The sequence below is a fragment of the Brassica napus genome, chromosome A6 (genome assembly GCF_020379485.1).
Source record: "Brassica napus cultivar Da-Ae chromosome A6, Da-Ae, whole genome shotgun sequence".
NCBI classification, from domain to species: Eukaryota; Viridiplantae; Streptophyta; class Magnoliopsida; order Brassicales; family Brassicaceae; genus Brassica; species Brassica napus.
Genome location: NC_063439.1, coordinates 25,205,802 through 25,228,443, shown reverse-complemented (window position 1 = coordinate 25,228,443; position 22,642 = coordinate 25,205,802). Strand labels below are relative to the sequence as shown.

Here is a 22,642-nt window from a genome sequence, read left to right as displayed (position 1 = left end):
TAGTAAATCTTTGCCTCGCACCGCTTCAAAACTCTCTTGCGAACCCTCAAAATCCGATTAAGCTCACTTTCTCATACAAATAAATATCACACCGCCTGTTGTCACACAAAAATGATGCATCACACCGCTTCACATCTCTCTTAGCTTATAAAAGTTGAATCATATTTTAAATGTAAAAATCTTTACTTGCATAAACTCCATTAATATAGGGTAAAAAGCTAGACATTTTTTACAACTTATATGGCACTACAACTCCAGTTTATATCAACCATACAACTTCAAAAATCATTATATCATCATCGTCTATTATTACTTTAGCTTTTTTCTTTGATCTGTAAATTTCAATTAAATAATATTATATCTATACTTTGTGCTTTCTGCTGAAATTGATTATACGAAAGTTCTCAGGTGGTGTGACAAAAAAGCTAATCATTTCTCAAAGTAATCAGCTAAACCTTAAAAAATTACATCTGACAATAAAAATAAACTAGTATTTTATTACAAAACCACTCGTTTATAAATTTGTGTGTAACAGATTCTTGTTTGTTGTATACTCCCTCAAAGTCTTTCACATTCGTTTTCCCGACAAGAACATCAAATGTTTTTTTATTTTTTTTGTTACTAAGAACATCAAAATTTTCAGAGAAAGGATTGTTCTTTTGTTCAAATCCAAGTTTCTTCCCTGTGATTAACGATACTTTAGCTATTGATCATCCAACCGTCGTCGTAGCTCCATCGGTCTCTTCTTTTTTTCAGTTTCCGGTGACCTTTACCATTCTCCGGCAGCAAATCCACCGGTTACTAGAATTTCAGACAAAAATTTGACGATCTCGGGGAGGCGATTCTGTTCTGACATACACCAATTCCCGGTCTGGACAAAACCCACAATCAAGTTTATTCCGGCGAACCGGAACCGACTTCACCGGCGACTCACTTTTCAAACCGGAAATGAAGTTTATGGAACTAGGGTTTCGGCCTGATACATTCTACACTGTGGAAGCAGTAAGGTGAACACAAGAACTCAATCCTCTGTCTCTCTCAAATTTTTGAATTTTTTTGTTAACTTGTTCCGACCGATCTCTGATCTTTTTTTTTTAACTCCTGTCTGAAAATTTTACAGGTCTGTGTCTTCTGATTTACAGAATGATCTTATAATCCAAGTAAAATCCACCAAATATCTTCTTCACAAGGTAATAAAAATTCCACTTTTTCATAGTAACATTTTCAAGATTTTTTATAATAAAAAAAACATTTTCAATATTTGATTTCTGATTTTTATTTTTTTGGCGCAATTTATATTTGCAGTTTCCGATGTTATCAAAATGCTTGCGTTTAAAGAACTTGGTTTCTTCACAATCACAAGAACCCGAAACCTCACAAGACCAGAAAGTAATCCAACTCGTTGATTTCCCCGGGGAAACAGAGGCTTTTGAGCTCTGTGCTAAGTTCTGTTACGGCATCACGATCACTCTCAGCGCTCACAACGTAGTCGCGGTACGATGTGCAGCGGAGTATCTCGGTATGACTGAAGAAGTCGAGCTCGGAGAGACAGAGAATCTTGTCCAAAGACTCGAACATTTCTTGACTTCTTGCGTTTTCAAGAGTTGGAGAGACTCACTTGTTGCTCTTCAGACCACAAAGGCTTTACCTTCGTGGTCCGAAGATCTTGGCATCACTAGCCGTTGCATCGAGGCGATAGCCAACGGTGTAAATGCATCTCCAGGTGACGATTTCGCTAACGTAATGGAGACGGGGTTGTCGAGAAACCGGTCAAGGAGAAGAAGAGATGAAAGCTTGTGTAATGGTAAGGCAGAGAGCTCGCGTTGGTGGGGTGAAGATTTAGCTGATTTGGATTTGGATCTTTACAAAAGAACAATGGTGGCGATAAAGTCATCAAACCGGAACGTTTCTCCGAGATTAATCGGGAATGCTCTTAGAATCTATGCATCTAAATGGCTACCAAGCATTGAAGAATCTTCTCCGGTTTTGGAATCGGTTATCTCCCTTCTACCAACCCAAAGATCCGCTGTTCCTTGTAGCTTCTTGCTTCAGCTACTGAAGACGGTTAACGTTATGAACGTTTCGCCTACTTCGAAGATGGAACTCGCGGTGAAGGCTGGGAACCAGCTTGATAAGGCAACGGTAAGCGAGCTGTTGATACCCTTATCGGATAAGTCAGGTATGTTATACGATGTGGATGTTGTGACGATGATGGTGAAGCAGTTTCTATCTCAGATCAGTCCTGAGAGAAGACCAACAAGGACACAACATAGAAGATCTCGTTCAGAAGAAAACATGGAAGAGATACAAGAGATCAGAGGATCTCTCTCTTCTTCATCTTTTCCTCCGTTGTTGGTTAAAGTAGCAAAGCTTGTTGATTCTTATCTTCAAGAGGTTGCTAGAGATGTGAACTTAACAGTCTCGAATTTTGTTGAGTTGGCTGAATCTATACCTGATCTTTCAAGGATCAGTCATGACGACTTGTACAAAGCCATTGATATCTATCTTCAGGTAAACAATGTTACAACTAGATTCTGGGTTTTCTAATAGCATTTGCAACGGTCAAATAAACTTTAAACACATATAGATATAACAATTAACTTTAAAACTATTTCATTACATTGTTAAATATACTGTCAACATTTTTTTAACAGCAGTGCACTGATTGTTATATTTCACACCCTGTGTGTTTTCAGGTTCATCAGAAGATTGATAAGATTGAAAGAAAGAGGTTATGCAGAATCTTGGACTGCAAGAAACTATCAGTAGAAGCAAGCAAGAACGCCGCACAGAACCAGCTGCTTCCACTGAGAGTGATTGTGCAAATCCTCTTTGTAGAGCAAGCCCGAGCTGCGATTGTTACAAATACAAACAATATCACAAATAATGAGACAGCAGTTTTGAGAAGAAGCTTTACAACAAGAAGAGAAGAAGATGCAGATTTAGAAAGAGTTGAAATTAAACCTAACGGAGGATTTCAGAGCACTCCTTCAAGGTTTATGGCGTTGTGCTCTATCCCAAGGCAACCTAAGAAGATGTTTTGCAAGTTATTGTCGATCAGTAGGAGTTTAAGCCAACGGATTTGAAAAGAAAAGATGGTGGGAGATTTTTTTGTTCTACTGGTTTCTTGTCACTCAAGTCAAGCGTTTTTCATTGTCTCTTTGAAGCTTATTTGATTTTGGAAAATTCGTTTCTCATACCACATTGTAAAAGAGAATAATAAAGAAAATATGTACATCAGTTTTTTATTGGTTTTGAGAAAAGAGAAATGTATTTGAAAGAAACATATTCTTAATGTTCAAAAAAAAAACATTTTCTTATGTCACAAACTACTGTAAAAAAGGTAATGATGTGTTTACAAAAAGCCCACCCGGAAATTAGAAAAACAAAACTCGAGCAGAACTCAGATTTGTTGATATAATGAGATTCTAGAGGCTTCTTATCTCCATCATCACCAGGTTCTCCTTAAATTCCAATGGTCTGAGGCACACCAGAAACAAGATTAATAACCATGGAGGTTCCCCATGAGACCCACCCATTTTCATCTCCATGTTGCTCAGCCTCAACACCGATCATTTGTTGGACCTCCGCCCATATGTTCCTCATAAATTCAATAACCGATTTAGCTCCTTGGTTAGGCACTAATTTAGACGTTATCTCTATCGGGTTCTAGTCCAAGTTAAATTTCCCCAGCTTCTTTGGCCTGTAAAACGAGTCTGGTATCGCTTGAAATTGGTTGTTCCTTTAATCAAGCTCCCTCATGTTCTTTAGGTCAGTGATTGAGTCAATGAAACCGATTAAGTTGTAAAATTGCTGCTTAGGTTTAGAACCTCGAGTTTAGTTAATCTCTTGATGGGATTTGGAATCCCATTGATCTCGTTTATATGTTCGTCAAGATACTTTAGAGAATGCATTTCGCTTATTGAAGCTAGAAAGTAACAATGTTTCTTCAGCTGGATTGATAATTTCTCCAGATTCTGTGTTCCATATCCAATGTTTGTAGGTAATGAAGGCAAGTTGTTGAAACTTACGTCTTGCTTAACAAGTGACTTTAATATAGAATCGATCCCAAACAAAATCTTTGAAATGTCAGGACAAAAATAGAAACTATATTCAAACATTTACAATAAAAGACAAGAACCAAACTGCAATGTGCACATAAAGAATCCTTCTAAGCAACATTCATATAGACTCAAAAAGAGATTCAAGAAAGTTTAAGAAACATAAAGCATTTCTCTAGGTTCTTCTTCATGTTCAAGACTGCATCAGGTATATAAACTGTAAAAAGGTTTTTAAAACAGCTACAGAACACAACAAATGAAATGTTAAACTGCACATATCAAGCAAGTTCATGGTGGAGTAATCAACCATGTCAGATGATTTCAAATTTTGGGAATTTATCAAGATCTTGATCCATGGTATTGTGATTCTCGTTAGAACTAATAGAATACTAGAGAGGTTTAAATAAAAAGAAATTAGAAAAAAAGATTCAATGCTGAACAAGTCAAGCATATTGAGTTTGATGTTGTCATCATGTCTGTGATCAAAAGATAAAGTTAGTTGAAAGTGTCGAATTGGACCAAAGAATTTAATATGATTCCATGATGATAAAGTCAAACAGCCATCTTGTTAGAACGATCAACTCAAGATCAATCCGGTCCACCTTATGTTTGATTCTATTGAATGTTGGCTTATGTAATTGAGTGGTTAAGTTAAACCCAAATGCTTATGGTTTCTATAGTCTCCTTTTCGTTTTATAGTTTTCTTTATGGCATAACCGCCGCCTGAAGTTTGAGAATGTCTTTAAAAGTATGTTTAGCGATTATCCATCCATCACTCCAGTCATCATTCCACTATATTCTGTAGTACACGGTGCCTAATTTGGTGTTATACAGCCTAATTAATTTCCACCTCGTGATAGCTCCTAATCAATGCCTAATAGAGTCATTGCCTTAAAAATATCTACAAGTTCACGTCCCTGTTTTTAGGTCATCATTATTCACTCCTCAATTTAAATCGTACTTGGTGTCTTCTCCTCTCCCATTCAACTAGATCCAACGAACATCATTTTCCGAAACTAATAAGTACTATACTTCCTTCTCCGCACCAGCTGTATTTCGGGACCCATTTTAATTAAAAATCGAATCTTATCATCATTCATTATCACCTCTTCTTCTTTTTATTCCCAAACAGGATTTTGTCTTCTCTCAAGCTTATCCCCATTTTTTCGAATTTCATCTACCCCATAAAAGAAATCAGAGAAAATACAAACGTCAGAATACATACCTCTTACTTATAATAATCTAAAGAATGAAAATTAAAAATTTGAATACATACCATAAACGAGTATACCGGTTACGCCTCTGGCTTGATTATTTTTGTAGAGATTACCTGCAGATGACAAAGGGTGGCCAAAGATGTTAGTTCAGCAGAAATTATAATATACCAACAAAACATTAAAAACTATAAACCACAAAAAAAAAAAAATAAGCAAGTGGGAAAAACCGAGAAATAAAAAATGTCAAAAAAGAAAATATTAATTAAAATGTGACAAAAAAAAGAAAGAAAGAAAAAGTGTTCGTTAAAAGAAGAAAAAAAAAGTAATTCACGGAAACGGACAACAGGTGTAATGACATCCACTAAACGGTGACGGTGCAACAAAAACAGAATAATGCAACGGAAGAGTAGATAAGGCAGGGGATGACATATGTCGGAACGGTTAACGTTAACCGGAAGCAATTGAGAAAAGAAAGAATGAATTGCACGAACTCACCCAAGTCACCAAGACAAAAAAGCTTTTAGGATGATTTCATTAATGGCGACGATCATCGTCACACAGAGAGAGATCACGTACACCTTCTTTTTATCTCTCTTTCTTTTACACTTATAAAACGAAGATTTTTCTTTTTAAGTATATATTCGATTTTTCATATTTATTTTTCTTTTTTATTCATCTGATGATTGTGGCTTGGAGTTGGGGTTATTGCCAGTGATTGCCGTTGTGGACGAGGTACATATTTCTCGAACTACGGTGGTGGACGTAGCAACCGTAGCACTGATTCTTCACCGTCGTCAACCTCGGCGGCGACGGAGGTAGCGGTGGTTTTGACAGCGACGGTGATCTAGGACTGGATGAGGTAGAGGAAGCTGATGACGTGGTGGACGCCGGTAACGCTAACGGAGGAGGCGAGACCGTCGATTTAACGGACTTCGGGGGGTTAAGGAAGACTCTGATCTTCATTGAGGAGGAAACGAGGTCGTACTCTTCGATTAGATTCACTAGATCTTCGTCGCACGTGATGGACACGAGCGCGTCGAGATCTTCCGTCGGAAGCTGACACCGTATAGTGACGGCGGATCCGAACATCTCAGCCATCTTCGACGCTAGCTCTGTTACACGCATGACACGCGCTGCCTTAGTGTCTCTCTCCACAAGATCGTTTTCCAAAAAAAAATCTTAAAAAAATCAAATAAGAGCGGGAACTAACCGGAAAATGAGACGGAGCGGGGGACGGCGAGGACGCGGGTGTGGCCGCCGTTATAACGGAGTTTACCGTCGGGATAACGAGGTAAAATCTTCCCGCCATAGCTACAGAGAAGTTTGATTGTGGAGTTCGTCACCATAACTATATATAGAGAGAGAAAAATATTCGAAGAAGAAGAAGAAGAGTGAAGGATTCTTCTAGTAGTTTTGTCTGTGCAAGCCAAGTGATGAGTAACGTTAAGACCATATTTATAGTGATTTATGAAAATGTAACAAACAATGGTGAGAAGAGAGAACAGCGAAGGGTATGATTGTAATTTGGTGGACCCATTATTTACGTAAGCCATAGTCTTCTCTTTTCTTTTTTAATTTCTTTAATAGAAAGGTACGGAACCCCCGAATAAGATAACATGATTTTATAAAAATAAAGATAGCAATATTGAGACAAAGAAATTTAAGATAAGTAGATTTGTGATAAGGTTTTAATTTTTTTTATTTGTATTGAGTGCTACATTCTATGAACAGTATTCATTAACATTCTCAGTCATATTATATTTCGGTGGAAAATAAAAATTTAGTGTTTCGAACATCATGTTATGGATCAATTTATGGGTGAAAAAAATTGTATAGTTATTAAATTAGCTAGTAGTAAATATTTGTAAATATTTTAGTTTGTATACTTTTATTTATCAAGTTAATACAAATTAAATAATTGGATTAATCAAATGATGCTTATATAATTTTAGGAACATTCAAGAGACAGATCTAAAGAAGAAACCTAAATCAATAAAAATATACTTTGAAATAATAACAAAATTTATCATTTCTAGGTATTGATTTTTTTATTTTCTTAAGATCAATATTTTATGTTTATTTTTATAAAACTAATGTATGTATTAATTTTATATTGATATTTTACATAAAATCATATACACTTCGTTCCATTTAAGCGTCCGATGCGTTTTAGAACACTGATAATAGTAGTATTTAGTTTTATAACATCAATGACCAAAAAACATGTTCAGAGGATCAAAGGTGGCTGGTAAATTTGATTCGGTTTTGATCAGTTGGGTCTTTGGCAAAACTTACCTGAACTTCAACCAAATTTTTCATTTGAATTAGTTTGATGCGATTAAACGCCACATCTAGCGTCAACTAGTAGACATTGCTCCAAACTGTTGTGAACAAATTTGTCAAGATAGAAAGAGAGCTGTTGGGACCCATATCACGTGGGCCACACATGGAAATGGTCCATAGGGCTTGCATGGCCGTAATGTAAAACCCCATCCAGGACATTTTAGAAATCCTGATATCCGATAATTTATCAATAATGTCATTACATATAAACCACTTGTGAATTGTGCGTATAAGGAATATAATTTAATTTTTCTACTTACGAATACGCCTATAGCCATCTAATATAGATATGCAAAATAATAATAAGAATGGAACATTCAACTACATGTAAAACAATATTAAAGGAGGATAACGAAAGGAAGGAGATAAACGTAAAGTGGAAGAACAAATTCAAGGTTACATCAACATTATCCAATGATGGCATGTAAACACACGAATCCACAAATATGTAAAAAATGAAAAAGAAATCGAATATTCTTTTGGAAATATGTTTTTTCCTACAATATCTGTATGACTGTATATGAAATAAAATTGGAAATGAGAATGATTATCTTTTTCTTTCTTTTTTGAGAATGATTATCTTGTGCATACGTGTGTGTATCAGTAACGCCCCGATCTCATTGACCAGTTATTCTGAATGGTCCTACTATGCAACGAATTAATAAATATATTTAGTATGCAGTAGCATCCAAAGACAGGCAACGAGGTTATGTATTTATCAGGATCTTAAGAAGTAATTTGACCTTGTCCCTTCAATCATAACCGTAAGAACTGCAATTGTATGCTCGGGTTTAGTAATTTTCTCTAAGAACTAATATTGGAAGTGTTCAAGTGTTTTCCTAGAAAGTCCAATGAGCGCACATGAATAATTTTAAGTTGAGTGACAAGTGCACATCTTCTTTTTTTTTTGAAACTTAGGGCACATTTGTGGTAGCAAGATGGTTCTCTTTTCTAGCACTCTCTTCATATACTGCCCTCTCCATCCTTCTTACATGATCTTTTTGTTCTCCGCTTATGTTCTCTGTGTCCCTTTTTTCTTCTGTGATAAGCCTTTTTACAGAAATACTTCCTCATATTTTCGTTTATGAGATTGTTTTCCTCTCCTATTTATCCCATTGTTTATCATTTGGCAGGCGATGGGCAACTGAATCTTATAGAATGATGAATAATTTCAATGTATGTATTCTTGATGATGTAGTAGTTTGTGGCCTGGGGAGTCCCTCCTTTATGTAAATCTTTGTGTGGTTCTACTCTTATGCATTAGCTAGTGTTAAAATACGATATATAATAACAATCACATATATAAAATAGTCTCTAACAGTATTATAAAATTGAAATACCATTATAGATTAGTTATACTTAGTTTTTTTTTTAAATAAAGAGGTTTTTCATATGTAAGTGATTTAAATGGTGTGGCGCCAAAAATTCATGACTTTATAAATTCCCTTTTTAGGTTTGAATCTCCTTTCCCTATAAAATATCCATGTGTAAAATTTGAGGGTTGTTGTTATTTAAAATGTATGCATGACTAAATGTAACTAAATTCGCAGCAAAATGATACGAGTACGAATTGGACATTAGCTATAATCAAATGAATGATCAATTCATAAAAACTAGGTTTTGTTTTTATGCGAGGCTCTGGTTTTCTTTCTCTTCTCTTCTGGTTTAGCTGAACAAAAATAAAATAAAAGGGGACACATAAGAGTATGATTAACCCCCATCTTTTATTAAAATTTTTTAACTTATGATTTGACATTTTTTTACACTTTTCGACTAATAGACGTTTTGTATCTTTTATTTAATAGACAATTATTAGTTTTTTTAGTTAAAAGTTAAAAATCATCTCTTAATCGAAATTAAGAACTCCAGTTAAGAGATCAGAATTAATCATGACTTAAATTCATTAATAATGTAATTTATGCATCAAACTATTTATTGTTCATGTCAGACAATCCCCCGGCATTCAATTTTAAAGGTACAAGAAAATCGAAATTTTATTTTGCAGACTATTGAGAGAATTTTACAAAAGGACAGGGCGACACGTAATGTATGAATGGAGAGATATCGACGAGGAGTTGTTTCTGCGGTAGACACGCAAAGAACCATTGCTTCTCCCATTGAAAAGGATAAGCCCATCTCATCATAAATATTGGACGTATTTATACTTGGTTTCCCTTTTTTTCTATAAAAAATATATACAGTACAAATATTTTTAAACATACTGTAATCAGCGTAATAGAACCTTGATTGATTTTCCTTTCAGTCAATTAGTCAGCGTAAGATACTTGTTTTAATAAAAAAACGCAATTCTTCACTAACTACTATTAATACAGAGTCCATTGGACTTTGTCACAAAACTTAATATCATCGCCATCCAACATCTTCTATTGAGCATGCGACGTGTGAATGGAATGTAACACGTTATGGATGATAAGAATTTTTTTTTGATAAACACTATCAGTTATTCGATCGGTTCAGAAAAAATACACTTAATACTACATATTGGATTTGCTATCACATTATTTCACCCGAGTTAGAATACCTTTCAACTAAAACCATTTTCAACCCATATCTATTTTTTCCTCTATAATTTCCACAAAAATAGAGTAACTCTATTATAGGGTAAGTTTTGCTCTAATGGTTTACTCTATAATAGAGTTACTCTATTTTTGTGCGAATTATAGAAGAAAAAATAGGTATAGATTGGAGATGCCCTAATGCCAAAAACTATACCGATCATTTGTTACGATACACCATGTAAATTATTTAAACCGAAACTCAAGTCAAGACTGGTCAAGTAATGACATATACATCTAATCAAAACATCAATTTGTTATAGATGTATATGAATCATCAATTAAAAGTTTTATGTTTTTTTTATAAATATGGAAATTTTCATTAACGAAGTAATGATACAAAAAGATACAATCACTTCTGATAAAGTCAAATCCTAGTGTATCTAAAATAGCTAATCAAAGCAAAAGTGACTCAGAGTATAAAAAAATAAAAGATTTTCTCAAACAAAGAAGGTTTAATCACAATTCCAAAGACATAATTAAAGCTTAGCTAGAGTAAATGTCAACAACCATTCAGTTCTAATAAATTCCAACTTTAAGTTCATATTGAAACTTGCATAAAAAACAGAAATCATTGGATAAATAGCCGTAGAACAGTTTGAGGCATTGCAGACCATTTCAAAGCTGACTCTGAAAAGAGGATAGGTGAAGCAGGTTGTCAAAGTTCTGGTCTCACACCTGGTGAAATCCACTCCAAACGCTGCACACGCAAAAAGACGACAAACCGGCTCCATGTATATCCTCACCGATGAGGAGAAACCAGAAGCTAGAAAACCAATGTAGTACTGGCTGATAGAAGCAGAGGTTTAACGTCTTAGCTCTGATTTCATCACGCGAGCAAAACACACAAAAATTAGCTGCAGAGCATCAAGAACGCAAGTAATGGCGGTCGGCTTCCTTCTGAAACTTTGAAAGGCAGAGAGCTGGATGCTCCCATCAGCAGGCTGTAGAGGTGAAAATAGATGTCTTTTGGTGCGAAGACTAAGCAGAGTAACGACATGAAACCCTGAACCATCTCGTGCGACCAATCAGATCCAAACCCAATGAACGCCATAGTAGTTGTTGTGACATCATAATAGGAAAAAGTCTTTGGTGAGCACCTCAACGTTGCATGTTCATCTTGGACCATTGAAACCATATGGGGAAGTTCTTACATGAGCAACCAATGAAAGAGACATGGGAAGACATTGGAGGCAACAAGCTGACCAAATGAGAAACAGCAGCAACATTATTCATCTACGGTGAATGCTCCGATGAGTTTCTGACCCAGATCCAACTAAAATCAAACCCTAGATCTATTATCCAGATGGCGCTTCTGCTAAGATTCGGTCATCCACAAACTCACCTTCACTCCGAAGTAACTGAGTACACAACCAGAAACTGATTTATTTTGCTGGATCTAACTGATACTGCATGTATATACAAGAAAGGCCCAAAGTGGAACAACATATTTATCTAAAGTATTAAAAAAGAAACATTCTGAAAAATCTACCTATACAAGGTTGTTGCACCCATTCATTTGGTCTTACCTTAAATTTAGACTAACAATATGTTCCATATATTTCTCTAACAATATTTACCTTAATCAGTATAAAATATATATTAATAAAATATAATCTTTATATTATATACTCATGCAATTTCGTATTTAACAAACTAATCAATCAAATTATAAATTTGTCTCTGTTATTTAATTATCATCAATTATCATTTTACATATATAGGTTTTCACGCCATCCACATATAAATTGTTTCACCCATGCAAAATTATTTTTTGGTTATATCATTAATTAATTTAAATATATAATATTTTAAATACTTTTCACAGAATTATATTATTACTTCTCATTTCATGTGATATACATTTTCTCTAAATATTTTAAATTTATTTTATAAATAGTATTTATAATAAAAAAAATTGTTATTTAAGAAAAAATTAAAAACTATTAAAACCATATCAATATATGCTATTAAATTAGCCAAAAGTCTGCAAAGTAAATCTTAAGTCTCACCAAATCAACAAATATAACTTTTATAAAATGCACATAAAATATAATAAGAGAGAGTAGACATGTACATTTGGATTTTGGGGTCGGGTACGGATTGGTTCTTTTCAGATCCGGGTCTTTTAGGTCCTAAACATTTAGACCCAACTAGGTATTTCAAAATTTTCAAATATTTAAGACTCAAAAAGATTCAAAATATCTACAAACTCAAAAATACCCGAAAACCCAAATAAATACCCGAAAATATTCAAATACCAAATCTCCCCCGCCCCCACCCAAATTTTACCAAGAAAAAAAAACACTCAAAATTTTACCCCAATCCCCAATTTTTTTTTTTTTTAATTTGAAATTTTATTCAAACCACGAAAGTATACCTAAAACCAAACCCAACACTTTAAAAAATATTCGTAATACATAAAACATATTTGAAATACCCAAATATACCTAATACACACACACACAAAATTTAAGCATTTTAGGTATTTTAGGTACCCGGTCGTGTCTCGAGAAGGACCCAAATGCGAACCGAGAGCCGACCCAAACTCAAATCGAGACCGACCTAGACTCAAACCGAGACCCGCGAGTCCAAAAAAATATCAAATAGGTATTTTACCATGAACCCAGTGTATTTTCAAGTCAATTTTGATTTGGTTTCTCGGATCCGGATAATATGTCAAGCCTAAAAATATTTAAATTAGAATGTACATACACAAATCTTTTTAAAAAATAATTCATAAATTACATAGTTTTAAACATATTCATTTTTTCAATATAATACGAGTTTGTAACATTAATATATACAATTTCAAAATAGTTATTCATATTAAACTTTGTTTATATTCGACAAAAATCAAAATTTAAGCATTTTAGGTATTTTAGGTACCCGGTCGTGTCTCGAGAAGGACCCAAATGCGAACCGAGAGCCGACCCAGACTCAAATCGAGACCGACCTAGACTCAAACCGAGACCCGCGAGTCCAAAAAAATATCAAATAGGTATTTTACCATGAACCCAGTGTATTTTCAAGTCAATTTTGATTTGGTTTCTCGGATCCGGATAATATGTCAAGCCTAAAAATATTTAAATTAGAATGTACATACACAAATCTTTTTAAAAAATAATTCATAAATTACATAGTTTTAAACATATTCATTTTTTCAATATAATACGAGTTTGTAACATTAATATATACAATTTCAAAATAGTTATTCATATTAAACTTTGTTTATATTCGACAAAAATGCGAAACGCGCATCAAAATCTAGTTTGTTTCATTAAAATAGTATAAAACTACGTGAAGAATATAAGAAAAAAAACTATGTTTTAATAGTATAGTAACATTACACAATAGCTACACTATAACAAATGTAACTATGTTATTCCTTTCGTCGATATTGGAGAGAAGATCCCACATCAAAAATATGAAATGGACTTGAATAATATATAAGAGTCAATCCACTAATTGCCAATTAGTTTTAAGTAGGAAGCTCAAGAAACTTGTCATGGTATCAGAACCATGTTTCTTGGACTTCTAACTTAAAACCAATTGACAATTAGTGGATTGACCCAAGTCCCATATATATTATTCAAGTTCTTTTCATATTTCCGATGTGGAATCTTGTCTCCAATAGTCAAACATAGTATAGTTGGCAAACTTTCATTTACATCTTCTCCGCCTTTCCGATAGGCAACACACACTCATCATCCCTCGTTTATAACTCACCCCCCATAACTGCAACTACAATACATATTAAGATTAGGTTACGCTAACTTTACCATTTTCGAGACCACCATCACTTCTTCCTCACCAACGGGCCTGAAATACCTTAATTTTGTTTCCCGAATTTCTTCTCCTATTGTTCCACTGATGTAAATCTGCATCTACTTCCTCATCGATTTTGATTCTGAAACCCAGTTTTTTTACTCTAGTGAATCTGATATTCAGAGTTGCGATAATTCTCTTTTCTTTTTGAAAGATAAATCAGAGTTGTTAACATTTATTGTGAAACTTAATTTTACACAACTCATCTTTTTAACTCAAACACTCGATCGCTTCAGTAAAGCGTCGGTATAAAGGTATATATTGTCATTATACATACTACACAGAAAATATTATAACTACGTTATCATATTGGTTAGATGGTGAACTATAACAGTTTTGTTTGTCATAAAGTCCAATTTCTTTTTGGTCTTTATGTTACCAAAACAAGCTAATGATTTGTGTTTTATTGTTGTATCATTATTGACACTTGAGATAATTTCTTGCCGGTAGATGGCAGTTATATGTTATCCCAAACTAAATATGATGAACATTTGTTTTGTTGGTCATAGAACGCGGAATTTAGATCTATATGTCATTTGAGTAGCTCCAGTGTGAGTTTTAGCTACCGTTTTCTATAAGTTTTTGGTTGTGGGGTTATTTCGTGTGGTCGGCAGTTTTTGTATGAATACCGTATTTTGTGTATGAATAAATTTTGATTTTGGAAAAAAGAAGATCTATATGTCATTCTCAGAAAGTGTTTAAAATATTCGTAGTGTGTACATTTTTTATTTAAAAAAATATGGAAGTAAAGTATAATGTTCATCATGCCAAATCTACATAATTTTTTAAGCTTCCCAATGAACCATGATCTAGTATCTAGTCATATTGATGGACTGTGAATGCGTAACGTGGTCCCGGTAGGGCCGATAAGGTGACTAGGATAATGAGAGAAGCATTGAGCAAGTTGGATGGAGTTTGCAAATAGAAGGCAAATGTCGATTTGGCATGCTCGGGCCTCGGGGAACACGTGTATCCACCGAGGCAATCCCAATTTAGGGTTTTCTACTTGGTCCTTAATATTTTGGTAGAATTTAATCTTACTTCTATTGTACTACGGTTATGTGTGTGGGAATCTTTGGATCAGTTTTGATAAAGGTACAATAATATATGGTTCCTTTTTCGTTTAAGGAAGAAAAAAAAAATTGGAGCAATAATTTATTACTTGATAACACCGATTGTTTAATTTGTTTTTTGAATTCTGGCTTTGATTTACGGTATATTCTTTTGTTCTTCTTCTGCTTCTATTGAATTGTGAATTTTGTATCGTTCATGCACACAACAACGCAGAGCTGGTGAATTTATTTGTGTGCTTCTACTTATTGTCGTATGTAATATTCCTAAAACTAGTCAACCATAGGTCCGTCCATAGAGATGGTGTATTATACAACTATTTAAACTAGAGGTTTACCAAACATTATCTCGACAGAACCTTAAGATTACAGGAAAGACCTACCATGGATAGTGTTGCAGAACATGTACCAGCTTTTGGGGAATATTTTTCTTAAACAGGCTCGTTAGGTAACAAGCTAATTAATATATTTCATGCACCATTGCGCATTTGAGCTGGGTTAGGCTTTGTTTAACCAGTGAACCACAATCAGACTTCGGACAATCATCCTAAATTATACCACCAAGATAAATGGGCTTTTTAAAAGTTCAACTAACTTAAGCCCAAGCCTATTTTAGTAATATGCAAGATTTTTATGACATGAACAAATTATCCACTGCAACATTTAACCTAGAATGCGACTCTTTACTGATGAACAAACTATGGGAATTAAGATCATGATTAATAGAAGTTCTTAGGGTGGAGTTTTTAACTGTTTTTTAACTTTTAAGTAAGAAAAATTAAAACTCATTTCTTAAATAAGATATATAAAAATCGGTTCTTAACTGAAAAAATGTAAAAAAAAAAAATATTGTTTCTGCGTTGTATCCACCGGCCGGCATTCCATGCATGTTGAATCAAATCAGTATATCAAAACTTGAAAACACTGAATCAACATATGTTTGACAATTTTAACATACTAAAATTTCTATAAATTTATAAACTCAATAAATAAATAAGCTTTTGTAGTTTTACATAAGGTTTATATAGATTAATATGTATAAATTAATAAAATATAATATTTTATTTTAATATAACTAATTAGTACTCTCTCCGTTTTTTAATATGTCGTTTTAGAGAAAACATTTATGCTTCAAATGACGTTTTCGGTTTTCTATATAAAATTTATTAACACTTAATATTATATGACCATGATAATATACTTTCGATTTTATTATCGGTTGATTTATGGTTAGGTAAATAATTAATTATGTTTTTATTTAAAAAATATAAAAAATTAATAATTTTTTAATCTATATGCACAATTTTAAAGTGACTTATATTAAAAACGAAGGGAGTAGTAATTTCACTATATATATGTTTTTATTAAAGAAAAAGATAAGTTGTAGGCAACACAGATAATTTTGAAACAAAAAATCTAATGTTTTTTGGAGTTTTTAAATTAACCTCCCCCATTAAAAATTTCAAAGAACAAAGACAAACTATTTACTGTTCTCTTCATTTCTTCACACGCACACCCACACATTATCTGTGGCCCTAGTATAAATTGTCATGTCATGATGGGTGTAGGACCTAACTTCGTAAGAAGTTAAATGTAGAAAGTCCTGATAATGATTACGTTTAGTGGGTATAAATGATGACAGAGAGACGTGGACGTAAATGGTCGGAGAATTACGAGGGAAGTGAACGTACCGACCAAACTTAAATATGTGATCTCTATGAATTAGAATTTTGAACTCTTACTTGCTCCAAACCGACCAAGCCATGTCAACTTAAAAATTTGAAAAATGAAAAAGACTATATATGTATATGACCTACAAAAATATGGCCGGGGAACCAAAAAAAAAAGAAGAAGAAAACGGGAGAGGCATTTGCTAAAGCTTTGTGGCAAAGAAAAATGAATAACAAATTAATATTGGAGAGTTCTGTCATAATTATGTGGTAGTATATACACGAATAAAACTTCGTTCTTTGAGGAGATTACATTTTTTGTCGTACGTGATATATAAGTGCTTTTATGTTCTAATAAACTCATCAACAACAAACTTTTTGATGTGGTTTACAATCTATACCAGTTTTGGAGGATTCTTTTCCAAGATGATATTGCGCATATCATCATTCTGACTCCATATTCGAGGGAACATTATTATGATATTAGTGAGTTAATAGATAATTGTTTGGATGTTCCTTAATAGTTACTTAATATGTAACGTACGGTTTGTTCGGAAACATACGTACTGCTAAAATTATATTATAACACATTGACTTCAAAATTAAATTTTGGTTAAAAGTTTTTGGACACAATTTAAAAAACATTGCAGGCCAAGTCCAAGAGATAACATTTTTATTTTCTAGTTATTTTCTGGGGAACAAATTCGTAAAAATAAGACAACACAAAATTGGCTGGGAATGGGATGTACCGAAATAAAAATCAGGCATGTGCACAGACTGATGTACTCCTTATCCGGAATATCTCTCAATCAATTAGGGTATAACTTAATTTCACCGTTATATGAAATTAGGAAACTAAATGTTTATTATCTTATTGCTTTTTGCTCTTATAAATGTAAAAACATGCTATTTAAAACTAATTTAAGAAACAGATCTAAAATTTAACTGGTTTCAAGTTTTCTTTTAGATTTTATTAGGAACAATCGACATCAACTTCTTCTTTTTTTGTTTATAAAAAGTTTACCATCAATGGCAAGGCATATAGATTGGATTTATATGGGAAGAACAAAAAGGAAGGTATGAGATATTAAGTAATGCATGGTGCGGTGTACGAATGGTCCAACGTTGCACATGGCAATGTGCATCTTGTATATATGAAATGCATCTGCATGTGTATATAATAATGTCTTTAACTCTTTGATCGTGGTTTGGTAAGCCGTAAGCCCAGACCTAGCTAATTGTGTTAGTTATAGCCTATCTTCGCAAACTTCTACGTATAAACTATCAAAACTTTGGTCACTTGTGTAAGTTGCAGAGTCGTGCTCACCATGTAATGAAAAAGAACACCGCTTTAGGCTCCCATCATATCTTAGGACTCCATATTTGAAATCTCTGTTTCAATTGGTTAACCTAGTATATAATTTTTTTTTTAGTTTTAAATCCGGAAATATAGTTTGCTATTAATTTGTTTGTGCTAGTTGTTAACTAATCAGTTATTACACGTTATTTAAGACACTGAATTTTTTTTGTTTAATCTAAATTCATAAAATTATTTCTTTTACACATTTTTGTCCTCGTTCTTTTAAAAATTTGTATCATTAATCTTGTACATTCACATAATTCTTTATATCTAGAATATTATCTTAATATTATTAATTTTGCCTTAAAAATTTCTAAATCAAAATACACTTCATTAGATAATTATATACAAAATAATCATAAATAATCTATTTGTTATTTGTTTTTAGTCAAATGTATACCTTCTATTTTTTGTAAAGTTTAGTACATTTTTTTGCTAAATTTAGTTTAATACATTTTTCAAGGTTTTATATAATAAATGCTCAATACTGAATAATGAAATACTTCCTCTGTTTTTAAAAGATGCATATTCTAGATTTTTTCACATATATTAAGAAAACTCATTAAATATGCATTGTTTATTATGAATAACAATTTTCCATAACTTCAAGCCAATAGAAATTTAATAAAAACCATTAATTTTTTTGAAACTTACAATTTTTCATAAAATCATACATTGAAAAAATAAAAAAATATTATCTTTTTAAAACAAATTTTTTTTCCAGAACATACATCTTTTAGGAACGGAGAGAGTACTTTTTAGGCCTTAGGCCCCCGGCTAGCTTCGCACGGCACTGGTAAGTTAACGAAACTTTGTATTTGACACTGTATTTTCAAGACAATTATGCAAACAACTAAACATGGTGAGGTTAGGTCTAGAATGGTCCGTGTCCACTCGTTTCGAGAACTTCCTATCCAATTTACCCCACAAGATTTGGCGAATCTATATGCCCATCCATTTGATTGCTATTCACGTTTCAAAAGCAAACAAAATGATATCGAAATGCCGAAGATGTCCCCAGATATTCCCGCCGAAATGTTGGTAGAAAAATTCAGAATTCAGAAAAATAATAAATGTTGAACATGGAGCGAATCGATCAAACATGTCGCTAGGGACCGACCCTTTTTAATACCACTACAATAAAACGCTAAATTAAGAAATTTGAAAACTGAAAGCTCACGCCATGTATCTGTGGAGTTATTTCTGTTTTCTTCGCATTTTAATGAAACACTAGACATAACGAGGTTTAGTTGTATAATCATAGTACATGTCTTTATAAAAGTCTATTTGGATAATTCTTCGATGTAAATAATTAGTAATAGGGTGCGATGGAAAAAAAAATTCAGTAAAAAAATAATAATAATAATTAGTAATATATACGGTGATTTGTTATCAATAATCCAGGGTTCCTGCCCCAGACTCCACTAGTTGAAAAAAGAAGAAGAGTAAGAGCATGAGATTTTCATTTTCCCATGTTTGAACAGTCATGGGTTTGCTCTCTGTCGAGGAGTGCCGATTCCTATCTAGCCAATTGAATTGTTTGATCTAAGTAGACAAAACATTGGTTTTTTAGGACATCAGCTGTGGTTAGAAACTAATGGAATCTCTTAAATAAAAATTTAATCATATTTTACCTTTTTAATAATCGAAGGCACTAAATTTGTTATATTTGGCATTCGAGTTTTTAAAAAATTTAAAGAAGTTTTTCTGCAAAAACTATTAGAAGCATGGTAATTCACATTCCCTGGTTTTATAATTTATAGCCATTAGTACCGTACAATACAATTGCACAAAAGCATTCCAGGGAACTAAAACTCCAACGACAAACCCAAATACACAATAAAATCAACATACAACGATTCATCTAAAAAAAGATTCAACGACCACAAAGAAACCCCATTACGATGCGAAATAAAAACAAATCAAATCACATTGAGTTTTGGCAGTCTTCAGTAATCAGTTGTGGGCAATTGCTCGTGGCCGTTTTGGTTGATGAAGACAAACTCGTAGATGAGTCCGGCGAGTCCACCACCGACAAGAGGACCAGCCCAGTAGATCCAGTGGTTGGTCCACGTCCAGCTCACGACGGCTGGTCCAAAAGCCACGGCTGGGTTCATGGAGGCTCCGCTGAAAGCTCCACCAGCGAGGATGTTAGCTCCAACGATGAAACCTATGGCGATTGGTGCGATTGTTCCGAGACTACCGTTCTTGGGGTCGACGGCTGTGGCGTAGACGGTGTAGACGAGCCCGAAGGTCATCACGATCTCGAAGACGAAACCGTTTAAGGATTCAACTCCAGCAGAGAGACCAAAAGCTGGAACTGCCTGAACATTTTTAAAAAAGGAAGGTTTAATTACTTGTCCAATAAGTTAGGTCAAAAGCGTGGTTTTAATTGGAATATTCATACAAACCGAACCCAAAAATACTTGGTCCAAAATAATTTCAACTAGTTTGATTGTTTTTATTTTTTATTTATGTAGAATAAGATCAAATCCACAAATTTTAACATTCTTACGTAATCAGGTAAAGTAAAACACATTTACAAGAAAATTAACCCTAATTAATTGAACTCAATTTCTAAAAGACTAAAACCATTAATATTCAGGCGATTTAGTAATTAGACGACGGTAAGGACGTTACCAAGCCACCGGTGGCGAATTTAAGGAGGAGACAAGCGACGACTGAGCCAAGAAGCTGAGCAATCCAATAGAGGATACCGCGGAGGAGAGTGATGTTCCCACCGACGAAAGCACCGAAGGTAACGGCGGGGTTAACGTGACCACCAGAGATGTTAGCACCGACGGAAACAGCGACGAATAGACCGAAAGCATGAGCTAAAGCAGCGGCGACGAGGCCTGAAGGAGTGGTGGCACCATTGTCAGTGAGCTTGTTGAAAGCGATTCCGGAGCCTGAGCCGGCGAAGACAAAGATCAAAGTCGAGATAAACTCAGCGAGCGCCGCCCTAAGTGCGCTGGGGTGAGTCACTTCTTCTTGGACTCCGCCGATGGCAATGTTTCTGATCGGCATGATCGATGGGAGTTAATTGGTTTGAAGTTAAAATGTTTTGAGAGAGAGAGAGAGTTATGGGTTTATTTGTGTAGTGATTGGTCTGATTTTCGTTTGTGTGTTTAGGCATATATATAGCCAAGTTTGTGTGCGTGTCAAATTGTAGATAACGGCGATACATAATACAAACTACTAGGTTACTATCTTTGTAGAATATTCGAGCCAAAAAGGTTTATATAGTATGGAACTTCTAAAAATATTTGAGTGTAATTGTTTTTGAAATATATACATGTTGAATTGTCTCTCATAATTATATAGTTTACCAATAAAGTTACTATTCCAAAATAGTCGGATATTTCTACCATTTATTTCATATTATCAGGAGTAGAAATGTTTATCCGAACTTAGTTGTAAAAGAGGTTAAACCCAAAAGTGTTTTATTTTTCTATGTAAACTAGACATGGTCGGTTAATTTTGTTCCTAAAAAAAACTCTTTCTCTGATCAAAATTTGATTTAACCATATAACAAAATATTATACTTTGTTGCGATCTGAAAGAATACATGCTCCTATTTCACAAGTAAAAAGGCATATTGTCAGTATAAGTTGTTGAAAAGGACTTTGCTAAAGTTCTTTGTTTTAGCAAAGAAATTGGCAAATATCGTATGAGACGGTCGAACCAGACCAAAAAGCGGTTTACTATCAAACCGCGACGATTAGGGGAAAGGGAAGTCACATGGTTGGTCCCATTTTGATCACGTGTCGGTCGGTTTATAGAGAGATAAGGTTAGTGAATGGGATACAGTTGGCTTTGTCACTGACCAATCACAAGTGCCAGACTGTCCTTACTCCCTTCCACTTTTGTAGACCATTACTTTCCTTAATTTTCTCATGTTTTTATTTTTCTTTGGTGCCCATATTCATATCTCTTGAATCTTCTGATTAACTGTGTTCATCTATAATCATTTTTATTATTTTCTCCTTTTCTTTTGCTGGGAAATTGTTTCTAGTGACTTTCTTGATTTCCCTCATTCTTCATATATTAGTTCTTGATTTATCTCACCCGTCTCATAAACTATAGAGTATATGCTTGGGAAATGAAATAACAAATAAGTGATCCTATTATAGATTCTGTTTCATCTTGGTTCAACTATTTTTATAATAAAATAATGAATCAGCAATTGCTATTTTTATATTATTTTATTTTGTTATTTTAACTTTTTCCTACCATCATCTCTCGTATATACTATGGGTGTGACTGAAAGGTCAAGTTAGAATAAATATCTGAGAGTAAAATATTTTTCATCTGTGTTACCCTTTTCATAGTCAGTAAAGTAAAAAATGAAAGAAAATATTTTACGCTCGGTTGGGTAAAGTTGTTTGTCTTTTAGTGTTTTAAAGAGTAAACATTTATTCCATCTTTACCATGTGAATTCCAGCTCAATAACTTTTTTGTTATTACTTAGACTAGATCCATTTTCCGCGCTACGCGCGGATTATGTTTTTTTTTAA

The 22,642-nt window shown here is 33.7% G+C and overlaps 3 protein-coding genes and 1 pseudogene across 4 annotated transcripts; 1 reads left to right on the top strand and 3 right to left on the bottom strand.

The window, feature by feature from the left end:
• Positions 1-535: 535 nt before the first annotated feature.
• Positions 536-3,248, top strand: LOC106349334 (BTB/POZ domain-containing protein At3g26490-like). Of its 2 annotated transcripts, XM_048781199.1 has the most exons (5): positions 548-1,007; positions 1,121-1,190; positions 1,306-2,142; positions 2,236-2,511; positions 2,697-3,248. In XM_048781199.1, exons 1-5 carry the CDS (start codon positions 949-951, stop codon positions 3,084-3,086), a joined length of 1,632 nt encoding a protein of 543 aa, XP_048637156.1. In that variant the 5' UTR covers positions 548-948; the 3' UTR covers positions 3,087-3,248. The 2 variants fall into 2 exon arrangements, with proteins under 2 accessions (XP_048637155.1, XP_048637156.1); XM_048781198.1 differs by having other exon boundaries at positions 536-1,007; positions 1,306-2,511.
• A 43-nt stretch (positions 3,249-3,291) lies between these two features.
• Positions 3,292-5,391, bottom strand: LOC125609821 (annotated as a pseudogene).
• A 387-nt stretch (positions 5,392-5,778) lies between these two features.
• Positions 5,779-6,751, bottom strand: BNAA06G32850D. The gene is made up of 2 exons (XM_048781200.1): positions 6,489-6,751; positions 5,779-6,390 (listed from the first exon to the last, which is right to left on the bottom strand). The coding sequence occupies exons 1-2, from the start codon at positions 6,622-6,624 to the stop codon at positions 5,981-5,983; spliced, it is 546 nt and encodes a 181-aa protein (XP_048637157.1). The 5' UTR covers positions 6,625-6,751; the 3' UTR covers positions 5,779-5,980.
• A 13,093-nt stretch (positions 6,752-19,844) lies between these two features.
• Positions 19,845-21,332, bottom strand: LOC106349332 (aquaporin TIP1-2). Its single transcript, XM_013789280.3, has 2 exons — positions 20,766-21,332; positions 19,845-20,449 (listed from the first exon to the last, which is right to left on the bottom strand). The coding sequence occupies exons 1-2, from the start codon at positions 21,150-21,152 to the stop codon at positions 20,075-20,077; spliced, it is 762 nt and encodes a 253-aa protein (XP_013644734.1). The 5' UTR covers positions 21,153-21,332; the 3' UTR covers positions 19,845-20,074.
• Between the last annotated feature and the right edge of the window lie 1,310 nt (positions 21,333-22,642).

Coding starts and splice junctions, on each gene's coding strand:
- LOC106349334 (XM_048781198.1), top strand. CDS start 949: ATGAAGTTTATGGAACTAGGGTTTCGGCCTGATACATTCTACACTGTG. Junction 1,008..1,120: donor TACACTGTGGAAGCAGTAAG/GTGAACACAAGA, acceptor AAAATTTTACAG/GTCTGTGTCTTCTGATTTAC. Junction 2,512..2,696: donor CCATTGATATCTATCTTCAG/GTAAACAATGTT, acceptor GTGTGTTTTCAG/GTTCATCAGAAGATTGATAA.
- BNAA06G32850D (XM_048781200.1), bottom strand. CDS start 6,624: ATGGTGACGAACTCCACAATCAAACTTCTCTGTAGCTATGGCGGGAAG. Junction 6,391..6,488: donor CCGCTCCGTCTCATTTTCCG/GTTAGTTCCCGC, acceptor TGCGTGTAACAG/AGCTAGCGTCGAAGATGGCT.
- LOC106349332 (XM_013789280.3), bottom strand. CDS start 21,152: ATGCCGATCAGAAACATTGCCATCGGCGGAGTCCAAGAAGAAGTGACT. Junction 20,450..20,765: donor AATTCGCCACCGGTGGCTTG/GTAACGTCCTTA, acceptor AAAAATGTTCAG/GCAGTTCCAGCTTTTGGTCT.